This window comes from Gymnogyps californianus, chromosome 1, assembly GCF_018139145.2.
Source record: "Gymnogyps californianus isolate 813 chromosome 1, ASM1813914v2, whole genome shotgun sequence".
Taxonomy (NCBI): domain Eukaryota; kingdom Metazoa; phylum Chordata; class Aves; order Accipitriformes; family Cathartidae; genus Gymnogyps; species Gymnogyps californianus.
The window spans coordinates 132,904,493-132,929,637 of record NC_059471.1 but is presented as its reverse complement, the minus strand read 5'-3'; the positions used below and the strand labels follow the sequence as shown (position 1 = coordinate 132,929,637).

Genomic DNA, 25,145 nt, shown 5'->3' with positions numbered 1-25,145 from the left:
CACCAAAGACTTTGCCTGGCACTTGGCACTACCTTACCTGGCTGTTGCCCATGTTGGCCTTGTACTGAACCATGGGAGCAGTTGCAGCCTCACAGGTGCAGGTTGCCTGCAGGCACCTTACCCTAGACGGCACCGTCCTGGCAGGGTGCTGCAAGGGACCCTTTCTGCTACTTGCAGAAAAATATTTTTTTCACCCATTTCCAACATCATTCAGGTACTGGGTTCTGTTGTGAAGGTGTCCGGAATTATATGTTTTAATATGTTATTTCCAAACAATCCGAGGTATCCAGGTACAAAGTGGAGATGTCACACACCAGGAGCTAGCTGAACAGCAGTGGTGGTGTCTCTTAGCCCTGCAGTTGTCTATTGCTGAGAAAGGTGTTGCAACTATAGCACAGTAGCAGTAAGAATATCTTTTTACTTCAGTGAGTTTGTCCAGCTACATGTCCCTTACTTATAATGCTATAAAATTTAAGCTTTCCGACGAATTGTACAGACCTCGTGTCCAAGCAAATAAATACCAAGGGCTGGCAGCATGCTGATCAATCTAACCTTGCCATTGATCTTGTCCTGTAAAAAGTAAAATAACCTGCTTGTGTGTAAATGGCATAAGGGGGCATCCCACATTTGTTTGAAACCTAATAGGGTAGCTGCATGCTATCAGCATTTTTACGTGGACAAAGAAAGTACATCATTGTTTTGACAGCTGATACTTGCCTGCTAATTTGGCAGTATAGCCGATTAGATTATTTCAGACAAGTTGGGGGGGGGCAGGGGCAGAAAGGCCATGTACTAGCATTCCTGATATTTCAAAAAGTTAGACCTGTTGCTAGTAAAATTGTCAACAACGGTAGTAGAGGGGCAACTGGAATATAGAGGTTACTGCCCAAGCTGTACAGCAGGTGGCATACAAAGTACAGTACATGAGAAATAATGTGTCAATACAGAAATATACAGCAAATACAAATCCTCAAGGTAAACTCTGCTACTGTTGTGAATCTCCACAAAATCACAGCAAAGAACCTGGGCATGCTGGAGAGAAGCTGGTGGTAAACAGTACATAAAAATAAGTTATTTTGTCAATGCTTGCTTTAGTGAAGTAGCAGGAAGTTGCTGCTGAAGTTGCTGCTGTTAGTATTGATAGAACAGCTTCCACATACCTGCATGATACAATGATAACTGTTAACTCACCTTGTTAACACAGAGGGAGGACAGACATAGGCTATTAATGTTGGAGACTACCTTGTCAGAACCTGCTTATTTAAAGTGTTTTCATTTACTATTAAGTGACTTAGAACTCCTTGGGGAACCAGATTTCATTGCTGGTTATTTGCACAGGAAGACATACTATGCTTTTGTATTTGATAATGGTACAAGTCTCCACACTGAACATAGGAGTAGCAAAGAGATCCTCCACAAGTTGTTACTGCAACAGACACTTCAATCTTTGGACATTGCTAAGGATATAGGCAGGGTTAAAGGATTTGCTCACATTGTTAAAACTGAGCCATATATCTCTACAACAAATTCCTGCCTCCTGGTGAAGTAATTGATTCTTATGTGTCCTTAAAGGAACCAAGTGACTGTTGGGATTGACCGTCATCCATTTCCACAAAATATTTATGAAAGGTCATGGAACAGGAATGTTTGGCTATCAGCTATCGACATTGAGAGTAGATTCTAAAAGTACATAAGAATACAAAGCATCTTCACCGTATTTATTGCACAGTGCTAATGCAAGTGTGAGTGACACAAGAAAGCCATTACCTGCAGCTCTAAAAACTCTGACAAATTACATGCAGTATGTTCTTTTCTGATTTGATGATGTGAGGAAACACAGTGTTTAAGTACATTACCTTGTAGACCCTCAAGTTTGTTTCAGATTGAAGCTAGGCCAATTAGTCTTAACTGCATAGACCAGCATACACATTTTTTGATCTTGTGTAAACTACTGTAGTGACTATGGATGTCTATAACCTGAGACTGGGAGCTACCCAAAGCTCTACTGGGACACTGAAGAGAACAGAAATTGCCTGAAGATCACTCACAGAAGCTAACAAAATATTTCACTGTTAAAGAGAAATTACTGCTTTTAACAGCTACAGAAAAATAACTATCCATTTTTGAGTATGTAGTCAGCCTAGATACAGACCACAGTCCTGCAAAAAGACTTAAGAATTAGATGAGACTTTCTTCAGACAACTGAAAGAGCCTCATGTTCACAGTCCCTGGAAGCAATCTGCTGGAGCAATAACACAGCAGGGCACAAGCAATCCAGGAGGTTTCTGGAGTGCATTGACAATAAGTTCTTAACACAGATAATCAAAGAGACAGCAAGGGGAGGTGCTTTGCTGGACCTCATACTTATAAAAAACAAGGAAGGACTGGTTGGGGGTGTGAAGGTCTGGGACAGCCTCAGGATCTGAGGAGGGAGAAGGACTAAAAACAAGATCACAATCCTTGAGTTCTGGAGAGCAGTCTTTGGCTCTTCAGGGATCTACTTGGAAGAATCCCATGGGATATGGCCCTGAAGAGAAGAGGGGTCCAAGCGAGCTGGTTGATGTACAGGAATCATCTCCTCCAAGCTCAGGAATGATCCATCCTGATGAGCAGGAAATCAAGCAAAGGCAGCACGAGGCCTGCATGAATGAACAAGGAGCTCCTGACTAAACTCAGACATAAAAAGGTGTAAGCAGGGTTGTGTGACCTGGGAGGAATACAGGAACACCGGCCAAGTGTGCAAGGATGAGGTTAAAAAAGCCAAAGCTCATCTGGAGTTTAATCTGGTGAGGGACATGAAGGGCAACGAGAATGGCTTATACATGTATACCGGCAGCAAAACGAAGGCGACGGAAAATGTGGGCCCTCTGCTAAAGGGACGAGGGACTGGGTGACAAAGAGCAAGGACCCTCATTGAAAGAGGATGAGGTCAGGGAACATTTAAACAAACTGGACATACACAAGTCCATGGAACCTCATGGGATGCACCCACGAGTGCTGAGGGAGTTGGTCAATTTCATTGCAAGGCCACTCAATTATCTTTCAAAGGTAATGGGGACTGGGAGTGGTTCCTGAGGACTGGAAGAAAACAAATGTCACTCCTATCTTCAAAAAGGGCAAGAAGTCCAGCAAACTACAGGCTGGTCCATGTCACCTCAATCCCCAGAAAGCTGATGGAGCAACTCATCTTGGGAACCATCTCCAGACACATGAAGGACAGGAAGGTGATTTGGAGTAGCCAGCATGGATTTATAAGGGAAAAATCATGCTTAAGCAACCTGATAGCCTTCTGCAATCAGCTGACAGCTTGGTGGATGAAGGGAGAGCAGTGGATTTTGTTTATCTTTACTTTAGCAAGGCTTTTGACACTGTCTCCCACAACGTCCTCATAGCAAGCTGATTAAGTACAGGCTAGACAAGCGGACCTCGAAGTGGATTGAAAACTGGCTGAACTGCAGGGCTCAAAAGGTTGTGATCAGTAGCACAAAGGCCAGCTGGAGGCCAGTTATTAGCAGTGTACCCCAAGGGTCAATACTGGATCCAATACTGTTTATCCTCTTCATTAATTGTCTACATGATGGAAGTGAGTAAACTTTCAGCAAATTTGCAGGTAATACAAAAGTGGGATGAGTAGTTGATACACCAGAGGGTTTCACTGCCATTCAGAGGAACCTTGACAGGCTGGAGGAATGGGCAGAGAAGAACCTCACGAAGTTCAGCGAAGGGAAATGTAGAGTCCTGCACGTGGGGAGGAATGATCCAATGCACCAGTACATGCTGGGAACTGATGGGCTGGAAAGCAGCTTGGCAGAAAGAGGCCTGGGGGTCCTGGTGGACACCAAGTTGAACATGAGTCAGCAGTGTGTCCTTGCTGCAAAGAAGAGGCTAAGAAGTTCAAGGTCTGATACATTACTGGCTTTTGATTAGGCAGGTGCACAGTGTGACAGGCAGCCTCTTCTGCGTAGGGCTCAGGTAGCATGGCCTATTCCAGCCTGACTAGTAGCCCTTCACCACAAGCCCACAGAAAGAGAGAGTCAGAATATCTGCAAGAAGTAGTCCTTCCCCATAGTACCTTTCACTCTCCATTCAGTTCTAGCCCTGAGCTACCCCATGTCACCCTTATTCTTTACTTTTACTGTTCCATCACTGTGGGAAACGGCTCAAAGGCTACGTAGGCTACCCGCAGGCATAACCACATTAAAGAAACATGACCCTTGAAGCATGAATCACAACAGTTTAAACTTGTGAGGCAGTACCAACAACTGCCCAAAGTGCCCTACTGGGTCAACCCTTGTGAGCTCTGCCCCACTCGTTCATTTCAGCAGCATCTTAGGGAACAGAACGCCAGGGGTTGGACAATTGACCTTTTCCTTCGAAAGTGCCAGTCCGGGGAAAGAAAGGGATGGAATTCGTATATCCTCAGTTGGTAGCAAGAGATTCACTGAGTATAGCTTGCTTATTATTTCTTGATGTGCTGTTTCTTACAGTCTTGTTTGTTTTATATTCTACTCAGCCACCTAACTCCTGATACCTTATAGAACGTGATGTCCTTATATAGCAAGTACATAGTATAATGTTAGTATAATGTATTAACAAAACACCCTAAGATACTCTGGCACACCTTTTCCAAATCCTTCCGCAAGGATTTTTGACTCTTTCAGAACCTCTAGTTGTTTCCACTTCCAACACAACCCCTTTTTACGAGTGTAGGCTTCTCTCCCCTTCTCCCCACTTTCCCAGACCAGTATGTTTGGGTTTGTAGTAAATAGATCTTGTCTAAAGAGAATGAGCAATCATCAGCTGATGACATTTTGCTACTGAATGTGGAGAACTGTGGGACTGATACAACTGATTCCATAACAGTGTATCAGCTGACTCTGTATGCTTTTCAGGGTGAAGTTTTACAATATAATATGATCTAATGGCAGGTAGCTGTGAAAAGGGACAGACTTATTTTCTTCCCTCTGTTCTTGGACGTGCTTTCCTACTGCTGCTGTCATGATGGATCTAATGCCCATGACTGCAATGTTGAATTAACTCAGGCCACTGATTGAACAGAAATCTAACCCATCAAAACAATTAGTTTTCCATCAACCCACCTGGGTCACCTCTCAGTCACATGGTTGCTCAAACCCCATGAAAGGAAGAGAAAGTTGTTTGGTAACACAGCTTCTTGCTATGGACTGTTGTAAAGGAGGAACAGACCAGCTGCAGGAATCAGGCTTCTGATGCTGAACATTGAGAAGGTTATCAGCACACTTTCAGACTGAAGATTTAAGAGAAGATAACAGGTGCAAAAGCATATTTTCTTCAGGTTGTTTCTATGAAGGATAGTAAAGTTACAAAAATTCTGTATCCTCAAGTGCAGGGCAGATCAGAGCCTGTGAACAATGAAATTAGACATAGAAAGCAAATATGGTTCAATTTAAATAGAGTACCAAAACAAGATCCAAAGCAGTGATATACTTACTTCTACAGAAATGATAGAATTATGAAAAACAACATATAGGATCAATCTCATGTCCTAACAGGAGATACACCAGGCATATTAAAAACTTTGTGGCAGACAATCAATGGGAAATTGTAATACCAGAATACAAAACATGCAGAAAGATAAGGTAAACCATACTAGTGATAGAGTAGTACAATATGCTGATGAGAACCTGGATCAAACTAATGAACTCAGCATCCAAATAGTTTGAAATTTCAGACCTAAATAGAAAGTGTATAGTGTTGGATCTGCATCACCACCTTCTGAACCTAGATTGCAACACTGTGATATGTTGATTGAGATCAGAGAGCCAGCTAGGGCAGAAACTAGAGCAGTAACAAAAAACTGCAATGACTCCCATATAGGCTGGGCAAATGTCACATTGGGATGTGAAGTAGACAAATTGGTGATTGTGGAATAGTCAGCTAGGAAGTCCACAAAAGATTATGACTAGATACCACACTAAACAATTCAACTTCTTAGTTGAAACCACTATGTCATAGTGACTACAATGTGCTTGGAGTCAATACCCCTGTGGAAGCAACAAGGGTCAAAAAATCCACTAGAATGGATCAAACAGAAAACCACATAAAAATGAAGAAGCCTTTTAATCAATTAAGAGACATGACCAAAAAAATGAAACATTTCCAGAAGACATGGAGGTTACTGAAGGACACCATATTGGTATCTAAAGAGAACAGGTCCACACAGAAAGCCCTCAGTCCTTCTTTCATCTGCTTCAGATCCTCAAAAGGAGTGCTGTCCTCTGCCAGGATGCAGATGATATGCTTCCTAGAACCTTCTTTTTCTCCAAGGTGTAGAGGAAATGTGTGGTATGATCTGTCTCCCAAAGGAGCTGCATGAATGACCAGAAAAAAAACATGCCAGGACAAGCAAACTTCCAAATCCTACAGCTTATCCTACTTCTCCCAACACTCACTGTAGAAAGGTGGATCACAAGACAGTCAAACGCTTATCCAGCTCCAAAACCTCTTGTTACAGCTGCCGTGTTGCCACATCCTTCTGCTGGCAGCCATCTCTATGTGTAGCTGTGGCAAGATAGTCAGGTGCACACCATTTCCCAAAGCCTTTGGCCCCGTCTTTCCACAGACCTACAATGCCCATGTTAAAATGGCCAGTAGGCCAGCAAGAAGTGACAGCAGCCCTCACAGATAGTGGATGGTTGTCTGGGAGGGAAAAGAGTTCAGTGTCAGAGGCTGTCTGTGAGATGTTCCAGTGCAAGATGCAGATTCTGTCTAGTCAGTAGTGGCTCAGCCTGATCTCTTCCACTTGGATATAGGTGAACAAAGCACTATTATCTGTTTGGAGGAGGTACCAGCTGTCCTTTAGGGAGTGCTGACCTCCTGCGTTCCTGATGATACCTGCCTCTTATTTCCAATGGAGCTCTGTGAGCAGGGCAGAAGGAAAATTCATAGCCAGGGCCAGACACGCCTGTGGACTGATACTGCTGAGGAAGGCATCCTGATAAAAATGATATTGCAGACCTGGTATCAGAACACGGATAGTAAAGCCATTAATGCAGTTCCACACAGATCTGAATGTGCAGCAGCTGATTTAGTACAACGATCATGTTCCTCAGCATTCAAGACTATAGGTCAAGAGAGGACAGAGTTGTAATGATCAGTGTGGCAAAACTCAGTATGAAATTGTATAGACAGGCATGTCTGTCCAAGTGGTCCTGCCACAAAGTACAGTTAGATTGCCAAGGTGAAGGTCTCCTGCAGGAACACAATGGAGAACCTTCCTGCCCAAAGCAAGGAGAATACCTTGCCCCTACAGAGACCTTCCCTCCATCCCATGGGGTTTAATGATGGGATTTTGAGCTGTTTCACTTGGAGGGAGAGAGAAGAGTGAGGAACCTGCTGGCCAGCAGTGGTGGTGCCAGTGGTACCAGCAGTGCTGTATGTCAGCAAGTTCTGTAGCCAGAGCTGTGGTCCCCATGGTACAGGGAAGCACTCTGCCCTCTGGGTCCCCTTCCCTCCTTGAATAGGGCACTCACTGATGAAGATGAGGTTGTAATCTGCCATGACAAGGGTCAGCTGCATCTTCTTCCCAGAGCAATGAGTCTTCAGCAGGTGGCACAGCTTGTCCCTCAGCATGATGGGTCTGAGGAGCCTGCAGACTTGTGTGAGCCCACAGTCCTTGTAGTGCCTAAAAGCCTGTGGACTGGGACATTTCTGTCCCTCTCCTGCTAAGTAAAGGTCCCCAGCCCAGCCCAGCCCAGCCCAGCCCAGCCAGCGCACCTGGCAGAGAGCAACGACTCTCCCCCGATGCAAGGACGAGCAGCAGAGGGAGTGGGATTTGAAAAATTTCACAAGGACCATCTCTGCTTTTTTTTTGTTTTCTGGCTGATCCCTATCAAAATATGCTCTAGACGTAATACTATTGGTGGACTAGAATATGACTCTGATGATACAGATAGGCAAAAATTGAGTTACATCGCAGACCAAGGGCAGTGTCTGAACAAGATACCACAAATACCAGCAGTGATTTTTGCTGACTCTGAACAAATAATGCACATGAGCAAGACTGTGAGCAATATTATAAAACATACAAACATGGCGTCCAAAAATCAGTAATTTCTCATAAACAATCTGAGTTAGCAGCTTCTAGAACTTATTTTAGTTCTGAAATTACATGAAAGTTAGAACAGTTCCCATCATTTTTCCCCTGCACCTTCTTTTTCATTGGCGTATTATCCCTCCACCACTCCTGACTTTGGTCAATAGCTTCTAATGTCAATCTACAGCCACTCCCTGGATTCCTGTTCCACGTTTAATATTTTTAGATGGCATGGACATTAAATGTCAGCCCTGGTACACAATGCCATTTGTGGGGCACTTCCTGCACTTTCTTTTGCTGACTTATTTTGTCCTTGAAATACTAGGCTACCTGTCTCTTTGACATCTGGAGATTGTTGCTCCCTCACGGCCCTGGGGTACTTTTTGCACCTTTTTCCCCTCGTGACAGTCAAAATTGGCTCTTGCTGGTAAGTATACAGCAGCTTTAGTTTAATGAGTTCCACAGAGAAAAGACTTTCTGCAGCTTTCATGCCAAAGTGTGACCCAGTACTTCAACTTGGATGCACTTGCTCGATACAGTTCTTCCCTTCCCCCAACACATTCCTACAAGTCAAAGCAGGGGGCTGAGAAAAGAGGGAGGGAGTCCAGTGAATGTCATGCTGACTCACTGTCATCCCTGTATCAGCAGCCAGTGATAACAGGAAAGTTTATTGCCACAGGGGAATTGCTTTGCCCTTGTTTGTGATGGATTTATTATTCTGGCTGCCAAGAGAACTACTATCTTCCCTCTGTTTACCTTCATCTTTCTTTAATATTACTACCAGGGATTGTTTTATGGGAAACAGGCAAGACTGCTGCTATGCAGGAGGGTTAGGTGTTTTTGTATGGGTATCTGCATTTGGATGGGGGAAGGAGAAGGAAAACAGGAAGCTTAGTCAAAACTGCACAAGATAGTAAATAAGGTATTTAAAAAATGTTTAATGGTAGTGATAACATGTCTGTGCTACAACTTTTATATTGACATCATTTATCTCAGTTAGCTGAGACAGGACAGGACAAACTAGTACAGTCAGCAACTAGTACTCGGCAACCATGGAGTTCATGTAAGTAGTTTATAGCATTTTCTCTAATAATGGTGAAGGTCTGAAACGTAAGCAAGACCCAAGTGTTACTGAGAAAAGATTTATGGTAGCTTATGTCTCTGCTGCAATCAGAAAAGACAGTCCCTTTCCTCATTTCTAGGTGTGTTCCTGACCCCTTCTTTTCTAACGTTCATGTGGCCATGCATCAGCTGGAATGGAGACCTGAGCTGGCTGAAAAATAATTTTTTGTTGCATCAAGCTTCTTGATCACTAGTTCCAGTACATAACAAATTAGGACTGTCCTTTTCAACCAGTCTGCTCCTTAAGTCCCCTAAATCAGTAGTGTGATCACCCTCTCAGAGAGATCAATAGATTCTAGGGCTTCAAAGTGACTTTTCAAGCATTTGAAAGTTGAACATGTATCAGGAAAATGAAATAAATTATTTCTTTTCTTGCATACCTCTAATCCTAGCCATGGCCTCCTGCAGATATCTGTCCATACTCAAGGTCCCTTCTTCTTGTCCAACCCCAGCTCAAGCATACACCTAGCATGAAACCTTCCTTGAAACCTTCCCTCTTCATCTCAGTCCAAATAATTTTGCTTCATAAGCCAGTCCTCCTCCTAAACTTTTCAGCTATGACCACATTTTTTCCTAGTTGGCCATGGCTTACGTAAGAGGCAGCATTCTTCTCTTGAAATTAGCCAAGTCCAATACAAAACCAGGAGCCCTAGCACAGCCTGTGCCAGCCCAGTTCTACACAGCTCATCACTGCATTTTCTTTCCACCCTCATGATGTCAGTCATGCTGCTGTGTAATTGCATGATTGACAGATTGATTGTGCAATTATTAATTTTACCTGTGCAATAAGCAATCTACAGGGAGGAGGGGAAGAAAGGCACAAATTACCTACTATGCACTGCCTACCATCTCTCAAGGATGGTTTTAGCTGACAACAAAATACAGGTCATGGTGCAGATGACTTATTAGGGAACATTCACCATTTGGAATCAGAGATCATCATCTAGATACACAGGTAAAGAGCAATTTCCCAGAGAGTCTGTAGATTCTCTGTCCTGGAATAATAACAAATTCACAAGCTTAGAAGCATCCCTAATATGTTTTGATCATTAGAGATGAATCTGTACTTTCTAGATGTTCCTTAGTCTCTTCTGCTAAAAATGTCTTCAAGCTGATTACTTCAGAGAATATTTGTGATGCAACATTATTCTCCTAGAAAATAAGAAATCCACTGAACCCACTTCAAACAGTTCATTGAGTGTTTGCTAGTTCTTATTGACTTTAGCTGCTTTTGGATGCGTAATACAGTTACAAAAAGTTTGCTGGCTCTCAGCAGTCTGATTTTACCTTTTATCTCTTTTTTTTTGCTTTAACTTTTTGATACTTGTATACACACTGTGCCTATTTGATTTGTTCTCAGTTTATTCTAAGACAAGACAATCAGATCTCTACCCCACCAGTAAGACACCTCTTCCTTTGGAAAGCCGTTGAGCACATGCAAAGGAAGAAATTATTTAATAGCAGCTACAGGGTGCTGTAGGGTAGAGAGTCAGAGGGAGTTGAGGGTTGCAATTTAAGAACAGGGGCAGCTGTAAGGGAGGAGCCATCCAAGCTGTGGAGGTGCGGAAACAATCTCCTAGGCAATGGAGTGTAAGCACAAAATTTTAGCAGCTCAGAAGGTCATCAAGTTAATTGCAACCAAGGTCGCAGTGGGTGGGGGAGAGTTGTGTATAAACTATATAATTATTTCTGTGCTTCCTCACTTATATGCTTGAAGTTTTCTCTGTTTAAAAAAATGAAATAATCTTATTTTTATTCTAGTGAAGACTGTTGTATTTTGAGTTTTGAAGCCTGCTGGTCTTGACCGGAGAGCTTACCAGGACATCTAGTCAGATCCACTTTAAAGTTCTGTATGAGTTGGGATCCATTTATAAAACCTAATTTTGCTGTCTTCTCTTTCCTCTGATTTTCTGTGTCTTGCTCTTGCTGCTGGGTTTGTTTAAGTTCTCTCTGCTTGTTCTTTTTGCTCTCAGTTCCAAACTGTTACCACACTGTGATATAAGACAACGTCAAATTAACAAGTAATTTACCTTAGGTACTAGCATCAACATAGATATGGCTTTGTTTCATTTGATTTTGGGGTGAATTCACAAAGTGGGTTGTTTCTGGAACTGGGACATAACCCTGCCCCTTTAAAGCTCATTTGTTTTTTGCCAAGTCATGGCATATCATACTGTCATATCATGTCATACCACAATGTCATCATGTCATATCATGATCTGTTCAAGTTTCCTTCCAGGTTCATCTATTCCACCATCTACTTCAATAGCTCCTTCATGTCCCTGTGTTCCTATAAGTATTAATCTGCTTTCAATTGTGAGATCAATGTTTTTTTTCCCATTCTGCCTCTCCTCTGGTAACATCATCATCTCCCTACTTGAGTTATCCAAAGCTGATAATTCTCAAAATCTGCCCTGTTTCTGTCAATTCTGCTCTATTCAGTCTAGTATTAGTCAGTACATGTCCTCCTGAATATCATCATATTATCTTGTTATTTCTCCATGATGAAATCCCTTAAACTTTCTGCACTTTTTCTTTCTTTTTACTGTGAACTCAACCTTTCTTTTAAGTGTTGTCTGAGAGTTCTCTGTCATCATCTCTCCATATTCAGCTTTGCTTAGAATGTGCTCCTGCACAGCTTAAATTTCTGTCTTTTGCTACTGTTCGAGCCTCAGTCCATGGTCTATTTCTTTCTTTCACTATAAAAGCTGTCTTTTCTCCCCATCTCCCTCCTTCTTCCTAACCCTTTTCACAGCATTTTTTCTCTCACAAAGCTCCAATTGCCTCCTGTAGCTCTTTGAAGCCTCCATGGGTATCTTGTCTAATAAAATGTCCCATTCAAGCACCTTGTTCCCATCTACAAGACATTGCCTTATGTCTACTGAAATCTTTTTCCTGCCTTTTCACTCTTTTTTTCTCCATCTGAAGCGATTGCTTGAGGCAAAGTACACTTGCTGTGACTTCTTCCTGTCCTGCATCTCATCCCCTCATGTCCTTCTGTGCTTTGTCTCTTATTGCCTCTGTGTTTATCTCTTAGAGCCTCTGTTACTGTTAAGTAGTCCTCCTTTTGTCACCTTTCTCCTCTTCCTCCTTCAAAACTCCCTTTTTCCCTTTCACGTTTACAGTTTCTTTTGTCTCATAGCCTATCTTTTATATTATCTCCTTCACAGCCTTACGGACCTCTTGGACTGAGCTCTCTTAAACACAGAATATTATTTTTTCTTTATTCTTAAATGACTGCTTTTCTATTCTGCATGCATGGTTCTGAGTAACAATAACTCTGCCTCCACAAATTCAACTCCTTTCAGTCTGGGACGGTACAGGGCTTTGCATCACCATCTGCTATAATGTCTGTGTATGCAGTATTGGTGGCAGCTGAAAAATATACGTTATGTTTCATTCCAGAGGAGGCTGCAGTCTGGTGGTGGGCCATAAGTTTTGTATACAGTGAGGTCGTGAAGTGGTCTAGATCTTTTAGGATGAACCTGCTACAGAAACAAAAAAAAAAAAGCTCTAGTATAAGCAGAAGGCTCAGAAGTTAGTATGATGTCTGATAATTGTGTGGGCAGGGCACAGGGAACAACATTAAGCTTGCCACTGTTGATTAATAGCACTGGGATTTCAGGTGATAAATCTCCTGGGACAGGACCATGAGAGAAGTGCGAGTCTTCAATCATCCCGCCCCCCATACTATCAGAGCTTTCACTATAAAGGCAGTAGGATGGGAAGGCTAGGAATTCTATTTCTGCATCCTGAAAAGCATTCAGGAGAAAAAAATAAAGGCAGAGAAAGGGAGACCTGAGAGAAAACTGGGAAGAGGAGGGAGAAAGATAGATGGCTGACTGGAGAAGAGACCCATCTTGGGTGAGAGTTCTTCTAACTTCTATTCCTTTCTTTTTCCTCACCTAAGACCCTAATTTGGGCTGTAGCTGTAGTTTTATCTGTCATGAAGATGTCCTGCTTGAAGGAAGTACCACAGAAACACACTTTGGAGTCCCTCTAGGGCCTGTAATATGCAAAGAAAAAACTGGTGTATGAGCAGGTTGTATACCTTTTCTCTTGTGTGCTGTGGGGCACTCTAGAAACTTTTGTGAGCCCTTTCAAGAGGCTTAGGTGCACCTGAGGAGTCAAGCCATACATACAGGTCATCTGTGTTTGTGACTAGTGCGAGATGGTTATTACATCTTCCTCTTTTTTTTACATCTTCCTTCACTTCTGTGGTAGTCTTCCAAGTATGTTGGTAACCTCTCAAGCAACAGCAGTACTACATTGCTGTGTCCTGGTAGAAGGGCAGAGCTAGGCCTTGGTAGTAGAAAGCAGGACAGATAAGCAATAAAGAAAATATATAAAGAAGAACTGTGGCAGGAAATTACAGGAAAAGTGATAGGGGAGATTTGACAGCAGTTACTGGGCAGCAGCAGTGCAGAAAGCCAGATCTTTTCAGGGTGTGCTCAGTATTCTGTACTTTTGGGACTCTGCTGATCTGAAAACATGGACAACACAATGGGTAGAGCTGGAACAATACCTTTCATTAGGTCAGCTGTGCCAGCTGGAAAAAGTGGACAAGCTGGTGGGTCTACAAGTTCTTCTTTGAGTCTGAAATAGAAGCAGCAGATCTCAAAGCAAATACAAGTTGAGAGTAGCTGCTTTGAATTTAACTAGACTAGTGTCAGCGAGGCTGTGACAAAAGATTATTGGTACCTTGTGGAATAGAGAGGATGTTAATAGTGCCCAGAGAGATGACAAAGTGCTTTCCTCCTAGGGGAAAGAAGGAAAGCGGTGATTTATAAGTGGAGCATGATAAGATTAGTGTTCAGGACACAGGAAATAATGTGACATAAATTCAGTATCTCTACAGATGGCATATATTTTGTCATGCACTGGAATGGTGAATTTCAGTTCTCAGTCTTTTGCTTGGTAGGCAATATCTGGGTACAGAGATCAGAGGTTGAGAGATTGTGTGATGAGAAGTGGTCTCCCACTGGGAATTAGATAAATGCTAAGTCCTTAGCTGCAGCTATCCTTAGAGCTAGGTCCTTAGAGTGTACATATGTACCACTGTGTGCATAATGATTTTTCAGTTTCATCTGTATAGTTATCAGTCTACCATTTGGTGCACTGGATGAGGTGTATTACATTGTGGAACGTATGAGTGAGGGCGCAGGGTTTTTGTGGGTTGTCTTCTTCATGAGGATAGTAAAGGTTTCTTGTTTGAGTAGCATCTAGAGCCATTTGATGAATGTTGGCCTTGGGGTCCTTCATGCTTTTATTGATGAGGTCAGTGAGGCTGGGGCCAGTTTGGAGGCTGAGAGGGACGGTTCTTGGAAAAAACCTTTCAGGGTAGGATCATCTTATTTTAGGCTATAATTGTATAATTATTTTCCATGGAAATTCCACAACAGTATCATACAAGACAGATAGTAGAGTTTGATTAGCTGGCAATAGGGAGTTCTTTTTTATACTGAAGCAATTTCTGATGTGCTATTCTTGTGCCTCTTGAAAAACAAGAAGAGTGCACCTTTGAGTAAAGGTTCCCATTAGTTTTCTCCAGTGGCTGTGATGAGTGTTCTCCTCCAGTAAATGTAATAGTAACTAAAGATCTGGTGCTGTATTACAGCTTTGATGTTTGTTGGGGCTTACTGTGGTTGGTCTTTAGGTTTCCTATATATGATGTACACTTACATTCTATACAGTTTTTAATATTTTATACACTATATAGTATATGCTATGCATCATTTTTTATGTAAGCCATAGTGACACTGGTCTTCCAAAAGCATCTCAATAGGTTGGGAGCAGTTAATGCCTTTATGATGGAAATCTATGAGGGTATCCAAATGTTCTTTGCTGATTTCCCAGACACGGTCACTTAGAAACTCTTCTTTAAGGTGGTTCATTACAGGTTTTGTCCTACTGATGGGCCACAGTCTTCCTCCAGGAAACATTGCTTATTGACAGTAAAGTGAGTGCTTGTGAGAATGAAACAGATAAGCCTATATGTTTTGAGGCAGTACTGATATTGCTTTTGGAAATATTCAGCGCTTGCCTGGCCTGCCACCAGGTGTGGGTTGTACAGACTAACAATATCCATATGGATATTACTGCTAATGGATATCCATATGGATATTGTTAGCAGAAATATTGGAGGAGGTGGGGAGGTGGTTTATGGAGGAAATCAAGTGTTTCTTCCTCTTGGAGACTTTCTTTGTACCCCACTCTCGAGGACCATGCAGACTGAGAAAAAGCAAAATGAGCCTCCAGGAGAAATGTTTTACAGGGGTCTGCAAAATGAAATAATGAGGCTACTGTTCTGGACCCAAAAGAAGGGTGTTTTGCCTCTCTCCCCCACCCCCCATCCTGCCTGCAAATCTCTTATCCTGCAGTGTGAGAAGCTTGGAAACCATTATTCTGGAGAGGTGATAGTGTACAAGATGAGGAAGAAGGAGTTAATAGCAGCTCTTCAGTGACTGTGTTTGAGGCATGTGGGGTCTTCTTTTCTTGTACACAATTTCTAGGATCTTGAACTCACTGCTCTTTGTTGATTAATAGCCATCAAAAGACATATGGTTGCAGGCAGCACACTGACAGTACTGGGAGGTGTCTCTAGACCATGTTGCTGGAACATGCTTCTCATTCCTGTCACTGGCTGGTAGTTCACTGGTGTTGGCTGAGTTCATTGCTTTTTTGCCTGGCTGAGAAACAAGTGACAGAGTGGAGAGAAGAAGCTGTTGAATGCTCTAGCCTGTGGAAAAGTGAGCATCAAGAAGAATAAATTTCTGCATAATTGAATACCCACAGAGCAGTTTGGTGACATTCTTCAAAGAGTGTAAAGTGTTCCCCATAAGGGCACATGGGAAGGCTGAGATTAAGCTGAAATGCTCAGCAGTTTACAGGGTTGCCTGACTTCTCCATTAGGGCTTGCTGCTTCTCTTGTGGACCATGGACTTACTTAGAAAATTTGTCTTGGGACACTGAGTGTGCACCCATCTTGTTCTATCTCACCATAGTTGCTGGCATCTTTATGATTGTCACTCAGTCTTTTGGACACCTGGTATCTGGGGAGAGGACAAGGAAACCCACTGAATTTTGTTCTCATTGCAAATATGGCTTGCTCAGGATGGGGAGGTGTGAAAGAAGAGATCTCCTGGATAATAGTTTCTGCTTCCTCCTGTCTGCTTTCGGTCTCTGTACTTCAAGCTCTGTCTGTCTTACCGCCTTCTTTCCTCCTCCCCCCCTCCCCCTTCCCTCTCCTTCAGGAGTTCCCCTCTTGCCCACACCTGATATTCAATCCCAGCAGAGTTAGTGCCTTTTGCTGAGATCAGACACAGCACTGGGGAATCATGTGGCAGAGGAAGGTTGCTATAAATATAGTTAAACCCTGCAATCACTGCCTTTGGGCAGGAAGAGGAGAAAGAGAGAGAGGCACGAGGAGGAGGAGGGGCAGAGAGAAAGTGAGTGCAGGAACAGGACAAGTCAGAGTGGTCTGAGGAGAGAAAGAAAGGAAGGAGGGAGCAGAAGAAAGTGCGGAGGCCATGCTCTCAGCCAGAACATGAGGTGGTTCTAGGTAAGGCCCAGAGCGGCAGCTCCGTTACAACTGAGCGTGAGGAAGAGTAGAGGCATGGAGAGCTCAGAGACCATGACGCAGGAACCCAGATCGAAGTCAGCTTTGTGGGGGGGCACACCGCAATACGACTATGTCTGCTTTGAGAAATGCACCCGTTACGGGATACCTTTGGAGGCAGGACACGAGGCCGGGGGGACAGGGGACGACCTGCACTACCTGGAGAACTCCCTCAGCTACCCACAGGTAGGGCTGGAGAACTGGGACGTTTGTGGCAGCACAGGTCTCCCCGGGATCACATAGGCTCTTGGGGCTCCCAGAACGGTGCTGGTAGAGCACACTTCCCTGTCCATTGCCAATCCTACCAACTCTCCGCTTTGCTTGTTGACTCCCAGGTCAGGCATTGACTTTTACGGTTGTACTTACATCTAGGAGTGCTATCAGCATTTCAAGTCAGGGGTAATTTTCACCTGCCACGGACACAAAGAGAGTTAGAATGGGCAAGCTGGGATGGGGAAAATCAACCAGACCATTAATGTATTTGTAACAGCAAAGAGAAACTGCAACTGCCTTCAGCTGCACAGTGATATTAAGTAGAGCAGAAGAGTGAATAAAAACAAAGAGAACAGTGATGTATATAGATGGGTATCTGTCTGCACAGCTGCATAGACAAAGTCATGCAGAGCTCTGTTCTGACTTTTCGCTGACCAAAAAGCCATTCATGGTCATAGATCCATACATGTATATTGATAGTTTTGGTAGCTCTTAGGGGATCTGTGAGAGATTTTCTAACCCTTAAATTTGACCTGACTATTGCTCTGGTTCATACAAGCAGCATTCAGAAAAATATCTGGGACATAGATGTATTCCAGTTACGGCTTCTTGTTCCATTACCCTCTGTATCTCCTCTACCTCCCCTTTTGGGATAGCCTCCTGCAAAGGGGAGGTTTTACAGCAGAGTCCTGGTGTCTTATTTCCTACCACTCTGCTCAGACTAAGCTGACATAAGAGGGCTTTAGAGCAATGAAGGATCCAGTTCAAATGATGAAGGAGAGAGCATGTGAATGTGAAATTCATACAAAGTGGATGTTTCTCCTTACATGAATACAACTCCCCTTACATGAATACTTAAGTGAATGATTGGGGGATGAGGGAGGGGATGCATTCGTTATCATCTGAAGACTGTGATTCACTGATAGGGAAAAAGCCATATTTGCCACCAAGAAAATCTCTTCCAATAGATAAGCATTCCAGTGAGGATTATATGTGCCACATTGCAAAAGATTACAGAATCGGTTCCACGGTCGTATTCAGGAATTTCTCTTCTGAAACTGTCTAAAAAATCTGAGAGTTTGCAAATGTCTCCTACACTAAGCTCTTCCAAAACCGCTCCCTGGCTGATTTGGAAGGAGCAGGCCAAACGGGAAGGTGTCTGGACAGAGGTCTGACTGGAGCAGGTTATGCTTTATTTGCACTAACACAAGGCAATGGTTTGGCTGCAGCAGCCACGCTAACGGGGTGAGCACAGGGTGGGACGGGATGGAGAGGTGCGTGCGCCCAGGTGGAGATGAGCTCCTCCGGGATTCAGCCTTTGAATCGCTGCCTGGTGCCGAGCGCCAGCCCTACAGCCCGACCCGGGGCGGACGGCGGACCCCGGGGCGGACAGCGGACCCCGGGGCGGACGGGGCCCGAGGCAGGAGCAGCTGGCGGGAAGGAGACGTCCCGTCCCCATCAGCCGTCCCCAAGTGTCCGGCTGGCCGTGGGTGAGTGTCACGGCTCTGCTGGGAGAATGGCACACGCCTGCCCCGTGGGGTGCGAGTGGAGCAACGCCTAGGGCTGGAGAGCTGAGGTGGGTTAAGGAAATGCACCTTGTGCTACGTGAACCTTAGTGACTTGAGGGCGGGGGGGAGCTGTGGGATGCAAACTGTTTCTCCAGTAAAGTACATCCATGCACAAAAACATCCCGGTTCACATGTATCCACCCGATATGCTAGTCCCACACGTCTAAAACCACTCTCACAACTGTGAGACGCAGTGAGGCGATACAACCCACCTCTGTGCTCTTGCTGCCTGGCACTGGAGTGTCTTTGTTCTCAGCTCCAGAGGCATGCTGGTCAATGCATGTAGATAGACAACCTCACACACAAACAAGCAGGCCATCAAATGCATTCCCATGCATATCTTCAGGCAGTAGTGTGCCCAGGCAAGCATGCATTTGTCAACACAATTTGCAATCTAGAAAACAGACAGCCATATTTATAGATTTACTGGAAAATATGCCCTAGAAATACTTCACATAAACAATCACGTACACATGTGCATGTATGTTTACATATGAAACTTTGTATGCAGACATATTCCGGCAAAACCAGGCTTGCTGGGCATATGTGTGTTTTGCTACCCATTTCATGCACATGCAGATAAAAGTATAAATATGCATGCTAATGTACGTCTTGTACAAACATGCACACTTACGTTATTAGCATGAAAAACAACCTGCTGCACATGTTTTCATCCCTTTCCATGCAGAGTAACCATTAAGATTTCTTTCCCCACTGTCATGTGAAAAAACAGTTGGCAGAGAGAGATTTTCATTCTGTTGTGCCCTTTTCTTTTGCGAGCTGTTGCCTTCTGTTTTATATGTAGGTTGGAAACTATTTCAGACTGACTCTGTGATTTGTTTGGGTTTACACAGGCCCCAGAACAGTAAAATCTTGGTCTTTGGCCTGGGACCTTCAGATAATTGATGGTCAAAAAACATATAGTGGTTAATAGATAATAAAATAATAATAGTAGTAGGATAATGATAGTAATATATACATAATTTTGGACAATTAGGATAACAGTAGATATATGATAGATGATGTAATATACATTCATAAAAATATACATTCTTATACACTGTAGGATTTTGTATTGTTTTCTTTCTGCATGAGAAAGCAGCTACAGCTGGTGAAGTATTTAGAAGCTGTGTTATTTGTGGTTATAAAAAGGGTGTTCATGGCAGAGAGCTCACTCAGCAATACACAGATGGGTGTAGTGGGAGGGATGTGTAATAAATAATTAGGCAATGCAGTAATATAGAATAACAGACTCACAGAAAGATGTAGGTGGGAGGGTCCTCTGGAGGTCTCTAGCCCAAGCCCCTGGTCACAGCAGCGCTGACTCCAAAGCTAGGTCAGGTTGTCCTGGGCCTTGTCCAGGCACGTTCTGAACATCTCCAAGACTGAAGGTTCCCCAGCCCGTCTGGGCGCCTGTTCCTGTGCTGAACCATCTTCAAGAGGGGGAGGATGGGGACATGTTTTCCTTTTGCACGGACTTTCCTTTCTTGCAGGTTACACCTTTTTCCTTTTGTCCTGCACTGTGCCCCTCCGAGAAGTCTTGCTCTGATGTTTCTCTCCAACCCCCCTCTCTCTTCAGGTGGTGGGACTGCTGTTAGATCTCCCCTTTGCCTTCTGTTCTTCAGGAACAACTATTATTTTGTTGCTGCCCCCCACCCCTCACATGTGTCTCATTGGCTCTGTGTCTTGAGCCTAGACTTTTTACTGACATTGAAATGCACTTATGAAGTGAGTTTTGGGACGTTTCACCTTTGAGACCAAATATGGCTACTCTTTTGTGATCCATCAGAAAAAAAACCTAAGGAAGATCATTTGAGGAATAGCAGGATGGCTACAAGGTGGGAGTGAGAGGGATGAGCAGTAGAGCCTAAGGCTGCCTCAATGGCCAGGAGCAGCAGATTAAAAACAGTATGCACTGGCAGTGCTGGGGGAAGGGATTTTGGGACTGGAGTATGCTGCAGAGAACATATTGTTCAGTCTGAATGGCATGGGAGATAGCTTAGGCTTTGGACTGTGAGAGGAGGGCAGTTTTACGCAGGTGCTGAGCTCTCAGAAAATAGCTCCCAGAAAAGTCTTGAGATTGTGGTGCTGTACGTATTTTTCCCCTGAGATTCTGTTCACCTTTTCCTCCATTACTTAAGCAGTGAAACTTCCCCATCTTTTTTGGAAAGACAAACCCTGCTGATTTACAGTTAAACATTAATAAATGCTTGCTCCCTGAAAATGAACTTTACCCTGGCTGTGCTTTCTCCCTGGATGTTTTTTGGGTTCCCCCCACCCCCCCTTTAGCGGTATTTATACCTTCAGCTGTTTTTGCACCATTATCATGTTCTCACTCAGCATTTAGCCAAGCTAGGCATGATAGTACCTTTTCTGGCTCAAGCCTTTAGGTGGTAATTGATATCTTTTAAAATTCTCTCCAGTTTTGCTGGTGCTCAGAAACTGTGTTCCTTGTATTAGAGAGGGAGCATCAGAAGAAGGAACAGTCTAAGTCCTACTGTGTTATATTTTTAGTTTTACATGTCTTCTAATGGAGTGGATATTTCTTGCCTAACCTAATTTTACTTTAACGTCATCCTCTGATTTCCAGATTCTTTCTCTGTCCCACAATCTCCTACCATTTTAAAGAGTGCCAGAGTCCTGGAGAAGCAAAGCATGTGTATGGAGCATTCTTTAAGTGAGTTGAGACTAACTTGTTCTCCAGGACAGAACCTTCATTTTTGTGTCTGGAGACTAACTCCTTTTTTCCCACATCCTGAGTGCACCATTTTCCATCCAGATAGAAGCAGTGAACTAGGATACCACATGATGACTTTTACCACCCATACTGTTATACTGTCATGCTGTTCCATCTGGGCAGATGGAAGGCTCTAATATGAACATCATACTTGGCACGGGTTTGAGTTCATAGTTTGGATTAAGCTGTATTTGATATAAACCCATCCCTCATGACCATGTAAAGGCAATGAAACATTAGCTGAGGTGATGTGAAGATGCATTTGTCTAAAATCTGCTAGTACTTGGCATTTCTGGCTGAAATAGACACAGTGAGAGAAAAAAGGAGCAGTCTGCTATTTAGGACTGTATTCTGTATGTGACAGCTTACCTTGTATATGAAGTTCTTCAGCCTGATGTTTCACTGTTCTGTCTGTATTATGGGGGTCAAAGCATGGCCATTCCTCACTGCAAAAAGTCTGCATTGCTTAATTTGCCTAGAGTGTGTTGTAATTGTTAACAATTACATAAAATTTGTCAGCTTCCAATACAGTGATGCATGGAAGACTACTTTCAGATATTCAGATAGGATCAATTTGTTTAAGAGACAGCAGGTAAGCCACCTTAAGAACAGGGTGATTTAAAAAAGCCTAGATGTGTGTTCTGTGAAAAAAACACCAGGGTTTTCGAAGGGAGCTACTGCATATGGTTCAAGTGTCGCTTGAGGAATATATGCAAATAAATAAACTACTTAGAACCTTCAGTCATATTTGTGATGTGGAAATATGAATTGGCAGAGCACTGAAACAGGTGCTCAGAGAAGCTGGGGAATTTCCACCCTTGGAAATGCTTAGGAGTTGCCTGGACAGTCTTCAGCAGCCTGATCTGGCTTTGGAGTTCACATGCTGTGAGCAGAGGCTTGGACTAGAAACCTCCAGAGGTGCTTTCCAGTATAAATCTTTCTGTGAGTCTCTGAATCTATTGGATCTCAAGGGAATAGGAGCAACATCTCCTGTGTCACTTCAAAAGGAGGACACACAAAGCTGTCAAATAGAAATGTCTCCTAAGCGCGTGGTAGTGCTTTATATCTCTCATATGTCTTGTCATTCTCCAGCTGAAGTGTCTGATTTTGCTGATCAGAGCATTGCTCACTCTCCTCCTGCCACTCAGAAGATCTTAGAGAAGCAGATGTTGTGCTGGGGAGGAAGCAAAGGGTCACCTTCTCGCAGGTGGGAAGTGCCAAGATCACAGGCCATGCATCAGGTGGTAACCTGACCTCAAGTAAAGCCAAAGCTAGTTCATTGAAGGACATGTGAGGAGAGGCTTATTCTCTGCTTCTGAAATGCACACCTTCCCCACCTATACTCTGAAGGAGTGAGGTAGGATAGCTGCTCTTCAGGGAATCTGAGAAACAGGAGGGCACAGTCAGGATCCTTCAAGCTCCCTTGAGATCTTGGTGTTGACAAGATGGCACAACTGCCAAGTTTACTACAGATCCATGTATGAAATGTCATTGGTAAGCACATGTAGCTAGTTGTGAATTGCATATAACCAATCGCATTTCAAGATTAGTATCTGAAGACAAAGACTAGATTAAGTAGTTAGGAAATTCAGAAGAATTGGAGATATGTGAGGACTTAGCATGATGATTTGGGTAAATAATGGGAGATGTGCAGTACGCTGTGATATTTCTGAGCTGATGCTGCTTCTTTTCCTCCACAGGCACCATCAGTGGCTGTGTGCCCTGTTAAGCATTCCTTGGCAGCAGGAGAAACAGATGCAGGACATTCCTGCAGCCTGCTTGATAGTGTAATACCTCTTGAAACCTTCAGAGATGTTTTACAGCACTGCTGAAATCTATGAGACAGCCCTGAGGGTGGCAGCCTCATGTGAACTACTTTGACCTTCTTTTGTACCTCCAGAAAGCCTGCTCAATCTCTTCACACCACAGCCAGCTCTTTCTCAGGATGTTAGAAAGCAATTAATATTCCATGAGCATATCTTGTACCCCCAAAAAGGAGATGAAAAGATTTTGGAGAGATTGAGAAGAGGGAACCAGAAAGGAAAAAGAAAAAAAAAGATGAGCTGCATCTGTCTGAGAGTTTCTGTGTCTCTGTCTCCCTGCTTGGGTACATTTGGGTCTGCACCTCGAACTGTTACTAGATCTGCCTTTTCATCTTTAATGCTATTTGTGAAGGAGCATTTGCCTTATCTTTTCCTTTTCATGTCTCTTGCTTTCTGCTCCTCCAGCTTTATGGCCAATACACAGACCAGATAACTGACTTTGCAGAGAAGGAAGCAGCAAAACTACTGAATAAGAAGCAGGCCCAAAAGAACAATGAAAGACCCCTGAAACGTGAGAGTCAAGTAGAGATCAAAGAAGAGCACTATTCCAAATGTCAAGGTAGGGACAATTCATCTTTCATTACCCTATGACCAGATGTCGGGTAGGCCAGCCAGAGAGATGGAATTTAAGCAAGGCAAAAAGACAAGAAAATTGTGACTGGGAAGAAGCAGGGAAGAAAGGAAAAGGAATCACAGTGGATCAAAAAGACTTTTTCATGTGAGCTTTCATCCTAGGAAGAGCCAAGATCTGTTTGGAAAAAAAGACCAGTCCCAAGTTAATCATTTTTTCCACAACAGATCTCTGTAACAGGAGGAAAAGGACTTTATTGTATCAGATTTTTGCTGCTAGTGCACAAGATGTTAAATTCTGCTGCGTGTCGTGTCGTCCCCCCTTTTTTTTTTGAAACTACATAAGATTTTGCAGGACTGTGTAAGAGAGGGATGGGTACCAGTCCTTCAACGTGAAGCCCATGATGCTTCCAAATAAATCCTTATTGTAGTCGGTTCTCAGCATAGGAGAGGAGAGACAGACACAGGCTTCATCTATGTTCCCTCAGTTTTTCTGGTTCACTCTTCCCTCCACAGACTGTGCTAGACGCATCCAGAAATATGTTACCAAGAAGCTTGGAGAGGACTGGATTTTCTTGGTTCTGTTGGGTCTGGTCATGGCGTTGGTGAGCTGGGGAATGGATTATGCCAGTGCGAAGAGCCTACAGGGTGGGTCCCATTCAGGTGTTGCAAAAGCACACTGTAAATGATACGAATGTTTTACAAAGCCCAGTGACCGATGTTCCTCCTCCTTTAACATCAGTGTCCCATCCTCACCCCTTGCTGCCTGGGAAGTTTGAAGTAGTTGCAACATAGTAGAGAAAAGGTTAACTAGGGAGAGGTTCTTTAAAGGGATGGCAGGGAAAAATTTGGAAGTAAGTGGGCAGAAACAAAGGATAGGTGTATGAGGAGTCAAAGACAAACCATTATTTTGACTCCCTTTGCCTCAGGCTCCCTTGAATATGTAGGGACACAGGGAAGCGGTACTGTGGCCCTTCCTATTATACTGGTTCCCATCCTCGCCAAGAATATTGAGCACATGGGGGATGGGGAGGGGAGGGGCTCTCAGATGCCCTCCTGACAGTGTTTCTGCTTTTTACCTTATTTTGTTATTTCCAATTTTTATTTATACAGTGTCCTGCAGTTTCCCACTACCTGGCCACATAGTGCTTTCTCCTTTGGCTCTTTTCACAAAGATCTCTTAATCACTGTCTTATATCCCTTCCCTGCATTTTTCCTGTTGTCCCTCTCCCCTTTGCCAGCTATAACAATTACAAAATCTTTCAGTCCCCCTGCCCTCCATCTTAGTGCACACATGCACACACAGCATTGCCCACATCCTGTTAACTGCACTGTTCTTTTGTCCTTACCCTCAATGTCCCAATCCTGACCTGCACACACATACCAACCCTTTCCTCTCAGCGCTCCTGGCTGCTGATGT

The 25,145-nt window shown here is 43.5% G+C and overlaps 1 protein-coding gene across 1 annotated transcript in view; it reads left to right on the top strand.

The window, feature by feature from the left end:
* The first annotated feature begins 10,779 nt into the window (after positions 1-10,779).
* The window catches only part of CLCN1 (chloride voltage-gated channel 1), a 48,011-nt gene continuing 33,645 nt past the window's right edge, over positions 10,780-25,145 (top strand). Inside the window, exons 1-4 of the mRNA XM_050895489.1 lie at positions 10,780-10,845; positions 16,758-17,000; positions 23,561-23,714; positions 24,242-24,373. Of these exons, the coding sequence (XP_050751446.1) occupies positions 10,780-10,845; positions 16,758-17,000; positions 23,561-23,714; positions 24,242-24,373 (595 nt within the window). The remainder of the gene's footprint in view (positions 10,846-16,757; positions 17,001-23,560; positions 23,715-24,241; positions 24,374-25,145) is intronic.